General features: G+C 34.4%; 2 protein-coding genes across 4 annotated transcripts in view; both read left to right on the top strand.

Annotated features, from left to right (window-relative positions):
* The first annotated feature begins 628 nt into the window (after positions 1-628).
* LOC18424901 (WAT1-related protein At4g08290) lies at positions 629-3,107 on the top strand. The gene is made up of 4 exons (XM_006829473.3): positions 629-868; positions 960-1,112; positions 1,994-2,145; positions 2,234-3,107. The coding sequence occupies exons 1-4, from the start codon at positions 728-730 to the stop codon at positions 2,556-2,558; spliced, it is 771 nt and encodes a 256-aa protein (XP_006829536.2). The 5' UTR covers positions 629-727; the 3' UTR covers positions 2,559-3,107.
* Positions 3,108-15,457: 12,350 nt separating this feature from the next.
* Positions 15,458-17,173, top strand: part of LOC18424900 (mitochondrial pyruvate carrier 4) — a 39,657-nt gene continuing 37,941 nt past the window's right edge. For all 3 annotated transcript variants that reach the window (XR_002279385.2, XM_020661799.2, XM_011630876.3), the window contains exon 1: positions 15,458-15,609. Coding sequence is in view for 2 of the 3 variants with exons in the window: in XM_020661799.2 (XP_020517458.1) it covers positions 15,555-15,609 (55 nt within the window). In the remaining variant the exon portion in view is untranslated. The remainder of the gene's footprint in view (positions 15,610-17,173) is intronic.

The raw sequence follows: 17,173 nt of genomic DNA, 5'->3' as shown, positions 1-17,173 counted from the left end.
GTAGAAAAGAATTCGATACGTAATTTTTAAGGTGCCAGGATGGCACGGCCCGGCCGAGGCAGCCCAAAAAACTAAGGTTTGGGCACTAAATGTGGCCCGAGGGCTGGGCTAGGGCCAGGGCAAGGCAACTACGGCCTGAAGGTAGGACCAAGCTAGTTCGATCCATCCGGGCTCTCTTTTCTCTTTCTTTTTCTTTTATTTCTTTTATATTTTTTTTTGTTTGGCCCAGCTCGGCCCTGATAGGGCTTGGGCCAGGGCCCTTTTGGCAGGTCAATGGCTGGGACCAGTCACGGCCCAGCCCACAACCTAATCTATTTCTTAAACAGACTTTGGAAGGAGAACACCTGAATAGTTGCATCCCCCACCATTGATAATGGAGAGAGAAAGGTTTGAAGGTCAGCACGAAGTGGTAAACTTCATTTCCATGCCAAATATTGTAAGGTTCTAATATATTGGTTTGACTGGCATTTGTTTTTGCTAAGCTAAGTTTGACGGGCACTTGAACATAAATTTAATAAAGAAAAGGAATAAAATAGTTTATAAACTTACTAATATTTTACATTCACCCGCTACAAGGCAAGGGGATACAAATAGGGCTCCTCAATATTAGCCTTTCCTCTTTTCTTCCTAAGGAATTGCAGATACCTTTCCTTTTTCTATGATTTATAGAAAGCCTTGGATTCTTTGCTCTTAACAAAATTGCCATGTTTTGGTGCTTCCTGTGGTCATGAGGCTCACCAAGGACCTCATAACACCAAAATCTCTCTTGGTTACTGATCCATATTTTTCTTCCAAGGATAACTGGATCTTGGGTCCCATTTTGCTTCTACTAAGTGTCAATGCTTGTTCATCTTGGATGATTTATCAGGTAGAAGAAGATCTATTTCCCTCCTCTTTGGCTCTTCACATTGATCTCTCTCTTCTTTTTATTTACTTTGTTTTTCTTGTTTTTTTGACAGACTTGGGGTGTCGAGGATAATTCGGGTCCACTTTCGTTGATTGTAATGTTGTTCATGGTTAGCACTCAGGGAGGAGTAGTTGCTTTTATCTTTGAAAGATCCCCTGCTGAAAGACCGCACCGCAGCTTTAAGCTCTTTATTTATGCTTACAGTGTGAGAAGACACTTTACTGCATGTTTAAGTGTTAAATGAAACTCTTGCTCAGCTTCCTTTGGTTCTATATGTCCCCGTGTAAATTAAAATCCAAAAATCCATCCATTGCTTTTTTCTGTTTTTCTTTTTCTTTTTTTGGTAATTCAGTGGGGATTATATGCCCCTAACCATTTTCGAATTAGTTAGTGGTTTTTTAATTGGGCAATAGAAATGGAGGCCACAACGAATAATTGAGGTACGGGGTGGGCTCCGCCTAAGCTCCTTTCCAGCTTTGATGGCTTTCGTTGTTAAAATATTTACTATAAATAGATGGCTATAATGTTTCAAAATTACACAAAATTATTTAAATACCCTTTAGTTTGAAATATTTATTATGAATAAATGGTTTTAATGTTTCCAAATTGAGCATAATTACTTAAATGCCCTTAAGTTTTACCAAAATTTCATGTGCTTTAATAGTTTTATCACACACTAATATCTATTTCAAGCATATTGGTATCTATTTCTTGCCTTTAATTTTATGGGATTGTATGTTATAACATCATTTACTCTTGGTATAAGAAGACAATAATCACCCACAACTGATGTAAGATCTAACAACATGAGTTATGTTACAATGTTCAACAATTATTTTGTTGGACTTTAAGCCTGGTCAATGAGACATTCCCAGTCAACTAATTTCACATGCAATAAATAAAGTTGGTTGTGATTTCATCTTCCAAAGATAACTTGTCTTATTTTATAATTTTCCTTACTTTGTTTTGCCAACTTTGTCAAGTAAATATTCAAATTAGAAAGAAAGGGGTTGGTGGGACTTAAGTTATGATAGAAGTATTTTGTTCAACTTTTTATATCCAAGCATTCTTCATGTGTTTCTATAGGGTATCATGTGCTCCGCTTTGCTATTCTTTGTTCAAAGTTGTTGCATCAAGAAGATAGGTCCTCTCTTTGATTCTGAGTTTAGCCCTCTATGCATGGGAGCTAGGATAATCACAGAGCCAATCATTCTTCATGTGGACATTCATGTGGGAAAGTGAGGATATAAACCTCCCCCCCCCTCTCTCTCTCTCTTTCTTTCTCTCTTTCTCTCTAAGTGTTTGTTTTTGGCTTTGGTATTGCAGTGTAGTGGGGATTATCATAGTCACCTATGCATTATACCTCTTGTTTTGGGGCCAAGGCAAAGATATAATCACAATTGCAAAGATATTGCACTTCATTAATGAGGGCAATGAGAGAAAGGAGGACGAGGAGAAGGCAAAGATGAAAGACTTGGCTAACCATATTGGAGAGGAGGGAAAGGTTGAGATGAAGATATTTGCTATTCCTAATATACAAGAAGGTTTCTTTGATGATGAACAAGGAGAGATGGTTGAGATGAATATTGCCACCAATAAAAAATTGGATGAATGGCTTCTTGGTGCAACCATAGATTGTTTTGAGGACTAACTAACAATATTTTTGGAGACTCTGAGCTCCATTAAATAAGCCCTAATAAGCCCACAAGAGTTGGGTTGTATTAAGGATATAAATTAGGAGGATAAGGGAGACATTTCAAATAAAGATGAGATCTTTATAGATCTTCATACATTTGAAATATTCATATGAAATTGTATATGCTTTCTTTATTTACTTTATAGATGGGATAATGTTGCCTTGATCAGGCAGGCTGTAGTGACGGGCTGTATTAGGATATAATTTTCATTCCTTTCTTGTATGCCATCTTTGTATACATATATGGGATTTTTTCTCGCAAGATTAATATAGAAACAAAGAGATTTCTCGCATGGCATCAGAGCCTACTCTATTAGATATTGGAGCCCAAAACCGTTCATCAAAACCACCTTGCAAAACCACTGTGTCAAAACCACCATAAAAAAAAACCTGTAGTAGATTTTCGATCAGTAGTGGCCCTTTCAAAATCAGAAAATCAATATAAGCACGAAGCTCAAGAGTGGAAGATAAATCAAGCTTCCAACAAGTTGTTTGTAAAATGTAGGATCGGTCTGAACCATTATGGAAACCACCATCTGAAATCCGATAACCACTTTGTCAAAACTACCAGATCGGAAACAATACCGAAACTACCATATGAAATCTGAAACCGCCATCTCAAATCTGAAAGCCACTCAATGAAACTACCGGATATTCGCCAAACATTAAAGTCGGTATGTTTCTTGTCTTTTTGGTTCTCTCTTGTTTTCCTCGTTGTGAGAAATTGTCTTTCTTTTTTGGTCTTTGACTTTTTTACTCTCTCTCTCCTCTTGTTTTAGGTTTTAGCTTTTCCCATTGCTTTAACTTTGACATGAAGAGAGGATGCACATAATTTTAAAAGTCCTGTTTATCACATTTTGTGTTGGGTAGAGTGGTTGACGGACTACATTTGTGACTTGTGGGTTGGCTAGAGTGACGGGTCAATTTTTCTAAAAGAACAAAGAAAGAAAAGATCCAAAAGAAAAAGAAAAAAAGAAGCCAACGCTTGTGCCTATTATTCACTCAGGTACCTCATGTTGTTTCCTGTCCAATCAAAGTCTGATCTAGTCGTATAAAGTGAATCTATGATAGTTCTTTTATCTGGTATAATGGAGAAATTAGAATATTTTGCTAGCACTGGCTTAGTAACAGTAGCACTCGTACTAGAACAATTGAAGTCCTTGCTCTCACAATCCCGGTCACCCCAAAGGACTGCATCTGCTTTTTCAGGTAATAATGTTTCAGTTTCCTGGTTAATAGACTCTAGTGCATTTTTTCATTTCACAACTAATCAGTCTTTTCTAGTTGATTGTAAAACTTGTTTTGATACTATTCGTACTGCTGATGGTGCCGCTATAAAAGTTTATAAAGTTGGCTCAATTACTACATCCTCTGATCATTCTGGTAAATTGAATGTTTATGGTGTTTATCATGTTCCCTCCATTGCTATAAATCTGCTTTCTATTGGCCAGATTACCCGTTCCAATTGTAATGTTATGTTCACTCCCTTTGGATGTCATGTGCAGGATCGACAGTCAGGGAAAATTATTAGGACTGGGCATAAAGTGAGTGATCTCTACTATCTGGACCATCTTTATTTAAAAACTCCCACTAAACCCTCTGCATGTACTGCAATACCTGATAACCGATCTTTGTGGCATCAACGTCTAGGTCATATTTCTATCTCTCAATTAGAATTTTTGTTTTCTCGTGGTATTATTAATTTTGTTTCTTCTAAAATGCATCTGTTAGAAACTCTCTAAAATGCATGTGTTACCATTCAATCATAGCAATTCAATATTTGCTTCTATGTTTAATCTAGTGCATACTGATGTTTGGGGACCAGCTCCACTTGCATCAAAGAAGGGGTAACAATATTATGTCATTTTATTGATGATCACACTAAATATACTTGGGTTTTTTTTATGAATAACCGTAGTGAACTATATGACATCTTTGTCTAGTTTTATTCATACATTGAAACTCAACCAAAATCAAGGTCTTATGATTAGATTCTGGGAGGGAGTATATTAGTGGGATGTTTCAAAAGTTACATTCTAATGAAAATATTCAACACCAAACGTCTTGTACATCCTGAACAAAATGGTATTGCTGAACACAAAACCCACTATATCTTAGAAATTGCACGAACTCTTATCTGTCAGCCACAGTTCCAAAGGTCTTTTGAGCAAAAGTTGTTCGCATAGTTGTTTATCTAATTAATATTATGGCTTCTGCTACTTTGTCCGGATGTTCCCCTTTTGAACAATTGTTTGTTCAACTCCCAGACTATTATATTCTTCGTGTTTTTTGTTGTACTTACTTTGTTCTATTGCCAGCATCTGAAGGAGATAAATTGTCAGCCGAAGCAGTTAAATGTTGTTTCTTGGGTTATCCTGACCACCAAAAGGAATATAGATGTTATGACCTCCTGATTAAGAAACTTTTGGTATCCCAACATGTGGTATTTTCTGAGCATATTCCTTTTCATTTCCCTTCACCTGTTGCTGACTCCTCTTCCACTTATTTTCTGGTCCCTTTCTCTGATGATGTTTTCAATGTTTCTCAAACCGCACCCATACCCTTCATACAGATGGTCTGGTAGTAGAACACTAAATTACTGCTGATGAACCACTTCAAGCAAATGCACATGCATCTGCTACTCCTGTTCAGACGCCTTATATCTGCCGTAGTAACCGGGTATTTATTTTTCCTGGTCGTTTTGTTGATTATGAAACCTTTTTACCAAACTATCAAGCATTTCTTGCTTCTATCCATTCGTACTCTGAGCCACTGATTTATGAGGAAGCTGCCACAAAACATGAGTGGCAACATGCCATGGTAGAAGAATTGATCGCTCTTTACTAAAATACATATCTGGATATATCAATATTCTTTGTGTCATCAGCCAGACGAGCTCGAGAAACAATATCTGAGGTATGCTTAAGTTGAGAGAGCAAATACCCACTGAAAGAATAAGCAACCTCTAAGCCCAAAAAATATTTTAAGAATCCTAAATCTTTCATCTCAAAAAGTTAACTAAGTTGTTCCTTTATCGGATGAATGGTGGCCTCATCATCACCAGATATAATCATATCATTAACATAGAGTAGGAAAATTGCACGTTCTCTGGGTGTAACTGAGACAAACATGTCTGGGTCATGATAGCTCTGTTGAAAACCTGCGGAGGTCACAACAGAACTAAAATTTTCAAACCAAGCACGATGAACTTGTTTAATCCTATAGACTGTGCATCGTAGTTGACAGACTCCATTTTCAAGGTCCGAAACTCCAAGAGGTAACTTCATATAAAAATTTTCTGCAAGATCGCCATTAAGAAATGCATTTTTGACATCGAGTTGATATGACGGTCATTGACGAACATCAGCTATAGAATCAGAGTGCGAACTGTAGTTCCTGTGAGCAAAAGGAGAAAAGGTTTCAGTAAAATCAATCTCAAATTATTGAATATAACATTTAGCCACAAGTCGTGCATTATAGCGTTCTATACTCCCATAAGCTTTAGTTTTGATTTTGTACACCCTCCGGCAGCCAATGATATACTTTTATCTTTAGAAAGAGGGATCTACAGATGGTGAGCTCCTTCCTGATCCTACATTTTATAGACAGCTTGTTGGAAGTTTGATTTATCTGACTATCTCTCGGCCGAACATTGCTTATACTGTTCATCTTGTCGGTTAATTCTTGAGTGCCCCTCGTTATGTACACTTGGAAGTTGTTTTACATATTATTCATTATATTCGAGATACATTTGATCATGCTTTTTTGCTCTCTTCATCTGCCACTCTTGAGCTTCGTGCATATACTGATTCTGATTTTGTGGGGGCCCCTACTGATTGGAAGTTTACTACAAGTTTTTGTATTTTTTTTGGTGACTCACTTATTTCTTGGAAGAGTAAAAGCAAAAACGTATTGCTCAGTCCACAACTGAACCTGAGTATCGAACTATGGCTCAAACTATTGGATTTGGTGCTATCCAAAATCACCCACATAAAGAAATCCTGTATTTTGTGGGATTGAGATATTGTCATATTTTGTGGGATTGAGATATACCTATATTATGTAGGATTGAGATATTCTCATATTATGTGGGATTGACATTAATATTGATAAGTTTCATAAGGGAAATAGAAATCTAAAAAGATAAGAACCCTTGTATGGATATATCTCTTAGTCTTTTGAGATATATGTAATATCATAGGAAGTTTCCTATTTAGTATGGACTCCTAATCTTATATACATGAGATGAAAGTGCATAAAATTTTTGTATGCTCTATTTGAGTTACCATATGGGAATAGTGGTTCCTCTAAAGAGAGAGAGAGAGAGAGAGAGAGAGAGAGCTAGAGCTTCCTGTGCACAAGATGCAATTTCCTCTTAAAGAGAAAAAAACTTCATTTTGACATAAACATTGTGATGGTGCCTCTTTTAGTCTCTCGGAGATTAAGAGGTTTATTTGTTTCTTGTAGAGAAGCGCATCCCATAGAGATTTTGGGTTGTTCCTTTTTTAGTTAGAGAGAAAGTAAGTTTTTCATTGCTCTAGCGTCTCTTATCTGGTATTTATCGATATTGTTAGAAGTAAAAAGGAGGAAAGGAGAGTGGTTGAAAATAGTTTACTCGACTTGGATTTTTTGTCGAGGTTTGTTCCATAATATTTTATGTAACTTTCATTGGTATAATGGATTTTAGTTTACCGTGCTCGTGAATGTACCCTTTAGGGCTGAAACGCGTAAATCTTTGTGCTCTTGTTGTATGTATTTCATGCTTTATTTTTCATACAAAAATATTCACCCATTGGGCTTAGAGCTTTCGGGCGCATAACAAGTGGTATCAGAGCACTACACAAACAACGGCTGAGATTGTTTGGCTTTGTTGGTTATCAGCTGACTTGGGTGTGAAATCTTCTGCTTCTACTCCCTTATACTGCGACAACAAAAGTGTAAGAATCCGAAATTTCATTAGGGCACCAAGCATATTGAAGTAGATTGTCATTTTTGTCGACAAAAATATTTAGCTGGGACAATCTCTTTACCGTATATTTCATCTTCCACACAACTTGCTGACTTTTTTTACAAAATCCCATGATACTCCTCGTTTCTCAAGCCTTGTTTCCTAACTCTCAATGACTCGCTTCCGACCATCACTAGTTTGAGTGAAATTGTATATACTTTATTTATTTACTTTATAGATAGGATATTGTTGCCTTGATCTCACAGGTTGTATTGGCAAGGTGTATTAGGATATACTTTCCTTTTTAAGATATAATTTTCTTTCCTTTCTTGTATATCATCTTTGTATACATATATGGGATTTTCTCCCACAAGTTTAATATAGAGACAGAGATTTCTCACAATTCAAACAAAGATGAGATATTTCAAATAAATATGAGATTTATAAAGATCGCACTTACAATAAACTAATTTGTAATGTAATATATGATCATAACAAACTCAAATTTATCAATGTACTAGACTCAATCCGATCTATGTAATAGACTGTCTCTATTGGATGAAATCCATCTCTAAAAGGGGAGCAAGCATTGAGTTGCTTGACTTTCTTTTTTATGAGCTATTTTATGGAATTAGAGACGAAAGTCTCATGAGGTTTAACTCACTTTTCTTTACAACCATGATAACATCAAGTATCTCCTCACCTAATGTCACATTGTTATAACTCTCACTATCTCTATCATTACAAACCTGAAACCTAGTCTCTATCAAACTTATATGTATGAACTTCTGTGGAAAAGTTAGGTCGTTCCCATATTATGGCTACGTTGATGGTTCTCTTAGGACGACCAACCATGATCTTACTTCAAAAGGGATAAAGGAAGAGATCGCTCCCAACCTAGAATTCATTTTTCAGAAACAATGGATCATCTTCGCTTAAGCTGGATAAATGCTACCTTGCGTAAAGAAGTAATGGGACTAGTTGTTGGACTTACCACATCTCTTGATGTTTGGAAGACTTCTAAAAATACCCATGTTCAGTAATCTAAAGCAATAGAGCTTCACCTTTTTGTTTTTTTTACAATATTTGAAACTTTTATTGCTATATCAAAAATTACATTGTGAGACAACACCAAAGAAGAGAGAGAAACACCCTTTTTAGGCAAAAGCATCATCTAATTCATTGACTTCCCTATAGATATGAAGACCCATGCAAATTATGACTTTTGATATTCAAAAGGCAATGAAGACCCATCAAAAGTCCTGATATTTATTTCTTTTCAAGTCTACTATAACACAACTCCTCTAAGAGTCATCCAAATCTTATCCAACACTGGCAATCATATCACTGAAAGCGGTGTAAGGATGCCTATCATATTAGAAGGCAATACCCATGCTATCGCCAACTGTTGGAAACATTAACCCCCCAGCAAAATATTTGGTCCCACCTCCCCATCATTTTTCCATATCAATAGTTAATATGTTTCTCGCATAGCCAACCAAACAAAAGCTTCCTCGAGCCATTTCCAGATTTTAGAAAGTTGTGGATAAGACCATCTCCACCAATCATATAAAAGAACTCCACATACTGATTTTACTTAAAATTGTCCATCATTCTCTATTTCCCAAATTAAGTTATCCCTCTCCGAATCCGAAATATACATAGCCTTCAAACTATTTTATTGAAAGTAGAGGATCTACACAATGTGTTACAAGATGCATTATTTTCATGACTTGAAATCATTTCTTCTTTTATTTTATTTTTATATCCATTCATCTCGAGGTCAAGATGATCAATATGAAGGTTTTCCAGCATCACCACAACCATTTCAATGAAGTTTTGAGGTGTACAGTTGACACCTTAAACGACAATTTCTCCTGAAAAAAAATTAAATTAGTTATTTTGAATTTTTAAATTTGTTTTTCCTTTTGATATTCAAATCACCATGATCTAGATTACATGTCCTAAAATATTTGGATCCAAACTCCATTTTGATAATAGAATTAAGAGAATGATGCACTAGAATTAAGAGAGAGAGAGAGAGAGAGAGAGAGAGAGAGAGAGAGACGAACAACAAATAAGCCATTTGACTCATAAGAGGCCTACCCTATTACATATCTTGACTTGTGAGTAACCCAAGGGGACCAAAGTTGACACTGGCAGTTATGCACGTACCTATATCCACCCTTTCGCTTGTATAATGATAGAAGTGTGGTAAAAACCAAACAGTAGAAATTAACCCAACTTTGCATTGTTCCTTGGCCAATTTACCTATGGCAAGAGTGATAGGAGGAATGACTTCTTGCTCCGACAGGAGTACACTATCAATATGATCCCTCAAGTGCCACAGGGGGGTATTTTAAGGGCCCCTAATAAATGTACAGACGTGACCTCTTGAACCTAGCAATAAAGATGATTCAAGTCACATTCTTTGTGCCTTAGAAGATAACATTTTAGCAATATGATATCACTGTTGAAGAACTCCAAATACCAAAATGTTCTTTAAATAATCTTATGGTGATTCCAAGGCATTCACCTAAAAAATACGGTGATTCTTAGGTGAAATCTAAAATTTCAAAAAATAACAATAATAGTTAGTTCTTTTGACCATAGGAGAGTGTACAATATGCTCCTATGGGAGCGTGCTACACACTCTCTCCACCTGTAACCAAAATCTGATGAGCATGATTGTTTCACTTTTTCATATGAAGGTTGAGAAATAACTCTTGAATTTTGAGCACAATTAATGGTATATTTTTTTGTAGTCGGATTTATATTTGAAGATCAGATGTGATTGTGGCCATTTTATTTTGAATGTTTTATGTTAGGCTTAGGGATATTCAAACTCACAATTTAAATTTTTTCTCAAAATATCGAAAGTGCTACGGTCTGCAAAAAGAAAAAAAGTCCTCTTTTTTTTTTTTTTTTGAGAACAAGGCCGCTATTGTTCTCTATATAAGGGATCAATGATGTACATAATGCTCACCCTTTTAATTCTCACTCTTTTAAGTCAGCCCTTTGATTATGAAAAAGGGATCTCCAAGAGAAAGATAAGTATCACATAAAGAAAGTCATAACCTTTTAGAAAGAGACAATTCTCATAAGGGGACTTGGGTTGGTTCAATATTCATTTTTAGATAAAATATCTTTATTGCTCTCAATGATCTATTTTCGATAACTATGTAGTATTGTGAAAGATAGTGCTTGATCAATGATGTTATTCGGTTTGGAGAGAGGGTTTAGAAGGGAGATTTGGTGAGCAGTGTACGAATATTTAGATAATTCTTTGTAACTAAAAAATGTAACAGATTTTGACTTGTCGAAACCTTGGGTTCAACCATTTGAACCAAGTAAATCTTGGTGTTATTGTAGTATAATTTTACTTTATTTATTCCTCATACTCAATTTGTAGCTATATTCTCATATTTCCTATTTAATCAATTATGGACATGATCTTGGGTAGGATCTTGGTGCTGGGATTCCTAATTTTGCAAGTGAGATGTTTTTAAAGACGGTATATTTTAAACTCCATGCCAGTTTTAAATCGTCCACCCATGATCCTTGGTTGAATCGAAGATCCATCAAGAGTCCCATTACATACTTTCCACATTGAAAAGAAAATGTGAGATTCACTTTAAAGCCATTATGTGCATATTTTTAAAAGAACACGGTAAATTTTTTGTTTTACACTATGTTTCTAACAATCTGAAAATTGGATGGTCGATAAGCATGGGGACCTAATCTTTTATGGCGTATGAGTTTACACCAAGGAGTCGTTTGGATACCTGGAAATATATTATCTTTGAAATATATTACTGGCGTAATACATTACTGAGTAATACATTACATGCAAATAGATTGTTAGGTAGTATTTAAATGCAATTTGGAAAATACATTACTCTTACTTGAATGCAAATGGATTGTTAGGTAGTATTTAAATGCAATCTGGAAAATACTTTACTCTTACTTGAACGGTTTAATATGGATTGTTAGGTAGTATTTAGATGCAATATGGGAAACACATTACTCTTACTTGACACGGTTTAATATGGAATTATCTACATTGCGTCTTAAATTTGCTCTCACATTGCTCTTACTAGACATAGCGTATTAATATGGAATTGTCTACAAAGAGACCATTCCTCTTACTAGACGTAGCGATTTAATATGAAATTGTCTACAAAGAGACCATTTATCTTTTGTATGCACAATCATGATTGTACTAGTATCGTTGAATAATTACAAAATTTCAAAAAATATTTATATATATAACTTTATAACTCACCTCAAGTCATCCAATTTGATATCGAATATTTGATAATTGTAAACTTTATTCACAAAAAATAAATAACCTTTTTGTAGATATTCCTATTTAATATTGAAATGCATATGTATAGATAACTTGACTATACCATGCTTGTCATGCCTCAAAGTATAATATTGGTTATAAGTATAGTAAACTATTTTAGTCACCATTTTAAAATTTAAATAATAAATGGTAATGTATTTTAAATTTTTTTTATTGTGAATGGTAAAGTATTCTAAAAATTAGATTGAGATATTGGAAGAGGCCAATATGTAAGTAATTTATCACTTCTTATGTATCTAAACCCTAATCCCAAAAAATCTTTTTTTTTTTTTTAAATGAGTAATCATTATAATTTAAATAAAATATAATTTATCATTTTTTTTACTTGATCTAAACCCTAATCCCAAAAAAATCATTTTTTTTCCAAAGATTTAATAATCATTATAATTTAATTTAAATAAAATATAATTTATCACTTTTTTGTCTTGATCTAAACCCTATTCATAAAAAAAATCACTTTTTTTTCTAATCATTATAATTTACCGGCACGGGTCGTTTGGAAAGAGAGCATAAATAAGGGAGGCTCGAATAGGGTTAGACGGCTCGAACAAAGAAGAGAGGCTCGAACAAAGAAGGGAGGTTCGAAGAGGGATAAAGAAGACAGACAGAGTAAAGAGGATTGACTATATGGGAAGGGCTAGATGATGAAGAGATATAAAGGTTAAGGAAGCAAGGAAGAGGAGAGATGATAGATTCGAGAAAAATCATAAGGGGAAAGAAATATCATTATTTAGAAATGGCCTTGAATTTGGAGAGAATAGTTGAAGAAGCAAAGAAGAGGAGAGATGAACGATTTGAGTAAAATCATGGGAGAAGAGAAACTGTACCAATATTTAAGAATGGCATTGAATCTGAAAATTTGGAGCTTGAGAGAGAGAAATGTGGTAACCTTCCCAAGTTGAGAGGGAAAAGGGGATCTTGAGACGGTGGCCTTGAATTTGGAAAAGGGGAGCTTGAGAGAAAGGAAAATGGGGAAGACGGGATCTTGAGAGGGTGGCCTTGAATTTGGAAAAAGGGAGTTTGAGAGAGAGGAAAGTGGTAACCTTCTTAGGTTGAGAAGGCAAAGGGGAGCTTCGGAGGGAAAATAGGATATATGCAAAAGCGAGGAAAAACGGCTTTTTAGACACGCAATATATTATGTGTGATGATATTTGGGGAAAGATTACCTGTTACAATATTTGGAGAATTTGGAGAAATATTGTCTAATCTATTTTCATTTCCTTAGTAATAAAGGTACACAAACAATGTAAATGTCATATTTCCTATTAATCTATTTCTCTATAATATATTTTCAATTACCTGTCACGATATTTGAGGAAATATTGTGTAATCTATTTTCATTTCCTCAGTAATAAGAAGCCGTTTGGATACCTGGAAATATAGTCTTTGAAATATATTACTGACGTAATCTATTACTGTGTAATACATTACCTGTAAATGGATTGTTACTATTTAGGTAGTATTTAAATGTAACCTGAGAAATCGTTGTTATTGTTTGGCTATGTCCGGAAGAAATATAAGAAATGCATTACCAACATTTTATCAGCACGTGCCTATAAACTATCATTTCCTTCCTTTTTGTCAAAAAATTCCACTAAAATGCAGAATTATCATTTCCTTCTTTTTTTGTAACAAAATTCCACTAAAATACTGAATTAAAATCATCACGCTATTCCATAAAGATTTCTACTAGTAACATTATCACCATTCCAAAAAGATTTCTACTAATAACATTATCACAATTCCAAAAAGGTTTTCTAATAAGAACTGGTACCATTTTATAGTCATGACGCTATTTTTTACTTATTTTAAGTGCCTTTGGCACTTATATGCAATCACATGTTTTCTAACATGACGTTGGTTTCAACATGATAAGTAATTGGAAAGATATGATTAGAATAACATGATTTTATTATGATAAGCCTAATTGTTATTTATTTTTTATAGAAGTCTTTCAAATGTATCTCTATATAATTTCAAATAAACAATAAATTTATGATACTAAATTCAAAATCGGTAGTGCACGAGTTAAAAATGGGAAGAAGTTTGATTAATAAACTAAAAGGTTTGGTAATTGCAGTATAAAATTTATAGGTATTGAAGGAGACTAAAGAGGTATGTTATTTCAATTGAGATTTTAGTAATCTTTTACGAGAATTATGTTGTATGAAATTTTTTATTATGATTGTGTTGTGTATTTATCATTGATTACTAATTTTTATTTTTATTTTTTATTTTTTTATATGACACTGATGCCTTCAGATGAGGGGACGAGCTTAAAAAGGGAGGGATCACATTATGTTGTGTGATATTTTTTTATTATGATTGTGTTGTGTAATTTATAATTGATTACTTATTTTTATTTTTATTATTTTTGTTTTTATATGGCAAATGATGCCTTTAGATAAGGGGACAAGCGGGATCACCTGGTTATTAGGAAGAGAGAGGGCTTAGAAGATTTTTTTAATCAGGATAGGGTAGGCAAAAACAAAATGCCAAAGATTTCTCAAAATTGCCCGTCACTCTATTTTTCACCTATCATCACGTAATGGATTTCCTAATTTTTTAGGAAATCTTCGTAATCTCCTGATTTTTTTGGGAAATCTTCGTAATCTCTTTCCATTTCTTTATGATTAAGTGTACCTAAATGTCATATTTCCTTGTAATGAATTGTCACGTAATAGATTTATAGGTACCAAATGGCCCATGTACCAAAACAATGTAAATGTGATATTCCTAGTAATCTATTTACTTGTAATATATATTTTAAGTACCCAAGGGCCCCCAAATGTGATTTTAGAAATTTATGAATAAAAATTAAATATTTAATTTATTTAAAAATTTGATATCTGGGATTGTATACAATGAGACAATTTACCTTTGATACAAAGTGCTCACAATTATTTACAGTCATTGGATGTGAAATTTGATAGTTTGTATGTGTCATAAAGTTCGAGAACATTTCTTTTGAAGTTTGAGATTAGTCAATGGAATAAATGCAACCTCCCAATTTGATATTCCATAATCAAGATTAATTGTGACCACCTTGTACCGAACGAAATAGTCTCATTCTATACTTTTCCTTGATATTTTAAGGCTACTTTGATTAATAGATGAAATGTTAAACATTGATATTTATTTGTGGTTTGATAAGTTTTTTTTTTTTTGGAAAATTGTTTCATGGGTGCTGGACCGCATGGAAAGTAGATGTTCCATCTAAAATCAATGGAAACTAACGGTCCAAATGTTTTCTTACTAGAACTATTATTTTTAATTTTCAAATTTTATTTATTTTTTCATATTCATGATCTCCATGTTAGATATTACATGTACTTAAAAATTAAGTCCAAAAATCCATCACAAAAATAGATTCTACATATGCGGGCTTGGCGGCATAACCGCGTCCAAAAAACTTAGGGTACAAGCCTGAGGGATCAAGTATACAATTTACTCCCGCAGGAGCATATAATCTTTTCTATAGTTTAAGGGCCACCAAACCAGTAATAAAATAAAATCCACTGATCCACTTACTCGTGAGAGAGGATGTTAGTGAATGATTGAAGTAACCGCGAGATTGTTGTTTCATCTTAGAGAGAGAAAGAGAGATCATCTTTAGAGAGAGAGGGAGAGAGAGATGGCCGGTGCAAAACTACAAGCCCTCTGGAACCACCCTGCAGGCCCCAAAACCAGTGAGTAAAAATTCGTATTCTCTTTCCTTCGATGGATACATGCTTTCCGGTGTTTTCCCTTTGAAATAGATGATCTGAATGCTCAAAATGGCTCCTCTCCGTCATTCTATTGTTTCATGGATGATAGAAAGAGCCTTCTTGTATGTTGCAATCGGAGCAATGAAGTCCTTTATCTGATATATCTTGTTGCTTTTTTGTGGTGGAATCTTGGGAAATGATGGTGAAATTCACAGTAATTGTGTACATCTTTTTGTAAATCTTTAGACAGATTTGGTTCATCGGGAGCACTTCGCTGTCTGATTTTTTAACCTGGACATGTGTTTGAATATTTGCATTTGTGGCCGAATCAGCAGATGTCTTTTGCATTTCTAAGTTTAAAGAAAAGAAGAGGCCTTTGATTGAATAGATTAATGAGTAGCTTTTGAATTGGGGGGTTTTTCTTTGGTAAAATTTTCAAAAATCTGATTTAGTTGGATATCATGACCGTAAGTAATTTTATTTGTTATTTTTGAGTGAGTTTGGTCGCGTGTCATATGAGTGCGTTGAATGATTTGAAACTTTAAATTTTTCCCTCGTGCAACCTGCAAGCAAACTGATCGTTCATCCGTTGTTTTTTTGTTGCTAAATTATTCTATAGACTTAATAGATTACAATGACTTGCAAATTGGCTACCTTTTCTGAACGTCATTGGAGTATCAGCCATATTTATATGGAGTTTAGGTCCATTGTATTTAGCAGTTATGCCTGTAGTTAGTTGATATATAATGATCCAGTTCATAATAAATGTATGTGGGTCACATCTATAATAAAAATTAATGGCTAGTTGTGGGAGTTATGGTTGTTTTCATGAGGAAAAGTATCAATGGATGCTTATTTACAGTATGCCTTGACTCCCAAGGTCACTCGTACTTGGGCGAGTAACTCGGTCTCGTGTGAGGCCGAGTTTCCCCAAATTGGGTGTGCAATTCGGGGATGTAAAACAAATTCTAAAAAGTTCAAAAAAATTTGGATTGTTTGATAATTTTTTTGTACATGATTTGGATGTATTTGGTAAAGATTGGTGAGTGTTTTTTTTACTATAATCACTATTTTTATATTTTCCTTTTTTTTGGAATTTTTTTATAATGTCCCAAACCGTGAATTGGTTGTTGTAAAATCCATTTTTTTCTCTAATTTTTTTTTTTTTTAAACTTTTTAAAGTTGTTTTAGTTTTTAATTTACTTTTACTACAAGTTTTTTATTTTTTTCAATTTTTTTTATTTAATTTTTAGGGCCAATAGGCCCTATGCTGGACTCAGCGGAATCCTGAGGACTCAGCTGAGTAACTTGCCTCGGCGAGGGGGCGAGTCCCAGCACTCTGCTTATTTCTAATCTTTGGGCTTTTCATTTCATGGGGCTTGCAGTTTAGGACCCCTAATATGGTAAAACTTACAAGGTTGCTAGTTATAGTGAAGAGCACGAGTTCTGGCACACTGCTTATTTCTAATCACTTGGGTTCTCATTTCATGGGGCTTGCTGTTTAGGACGCCTAATGCAGTAAAATTTACAAGGATGCTAGTTATAG

The sequence above is a fragment of the Amborella trichopoda genome, chromosome 10 (assembly GCF_054954075.1).
Source record: "Amborella trichopoda isolate Santa Cruz 75 chromosome 10, AtrichopodaSantaCruz75HAP2 v2.0, whole genome shotgun sequence".
NCBI lineage: Eukaryota > Viridiplantae > Streptophyta > Magnoliopsida > Amborellales > Amborellaceae > Amborella > Amborella trichopoda.
The sequence above is the reverse complement of the archived record's forward strand: the minus strand, read 5'-3'. Positions and strand labels throughout refer to the sequence as shown.

Coding starts and splice junctions, on each gene's coding strand:
- LOC18424901 (XM_006829473.3), top strand. CDS start 728: ATGAGGCTCACCAAGGACCTCATAACACCAAAATCTCTCTTGGTTACT. Junction 869..959: donor CATCTTGGATGATTTATCAG/GTAGAAGAAGAT, acceptor TTTTTTTGACAG/ACTTGGGGTGTCGAGGATAA. Junction 2,146..2,233: donor GTGGACATTCATGTGGGAAA/GTGAGGATATAA, acceptor TTGGTATTGCAG/TGTAGTGGGGATTATCATAG.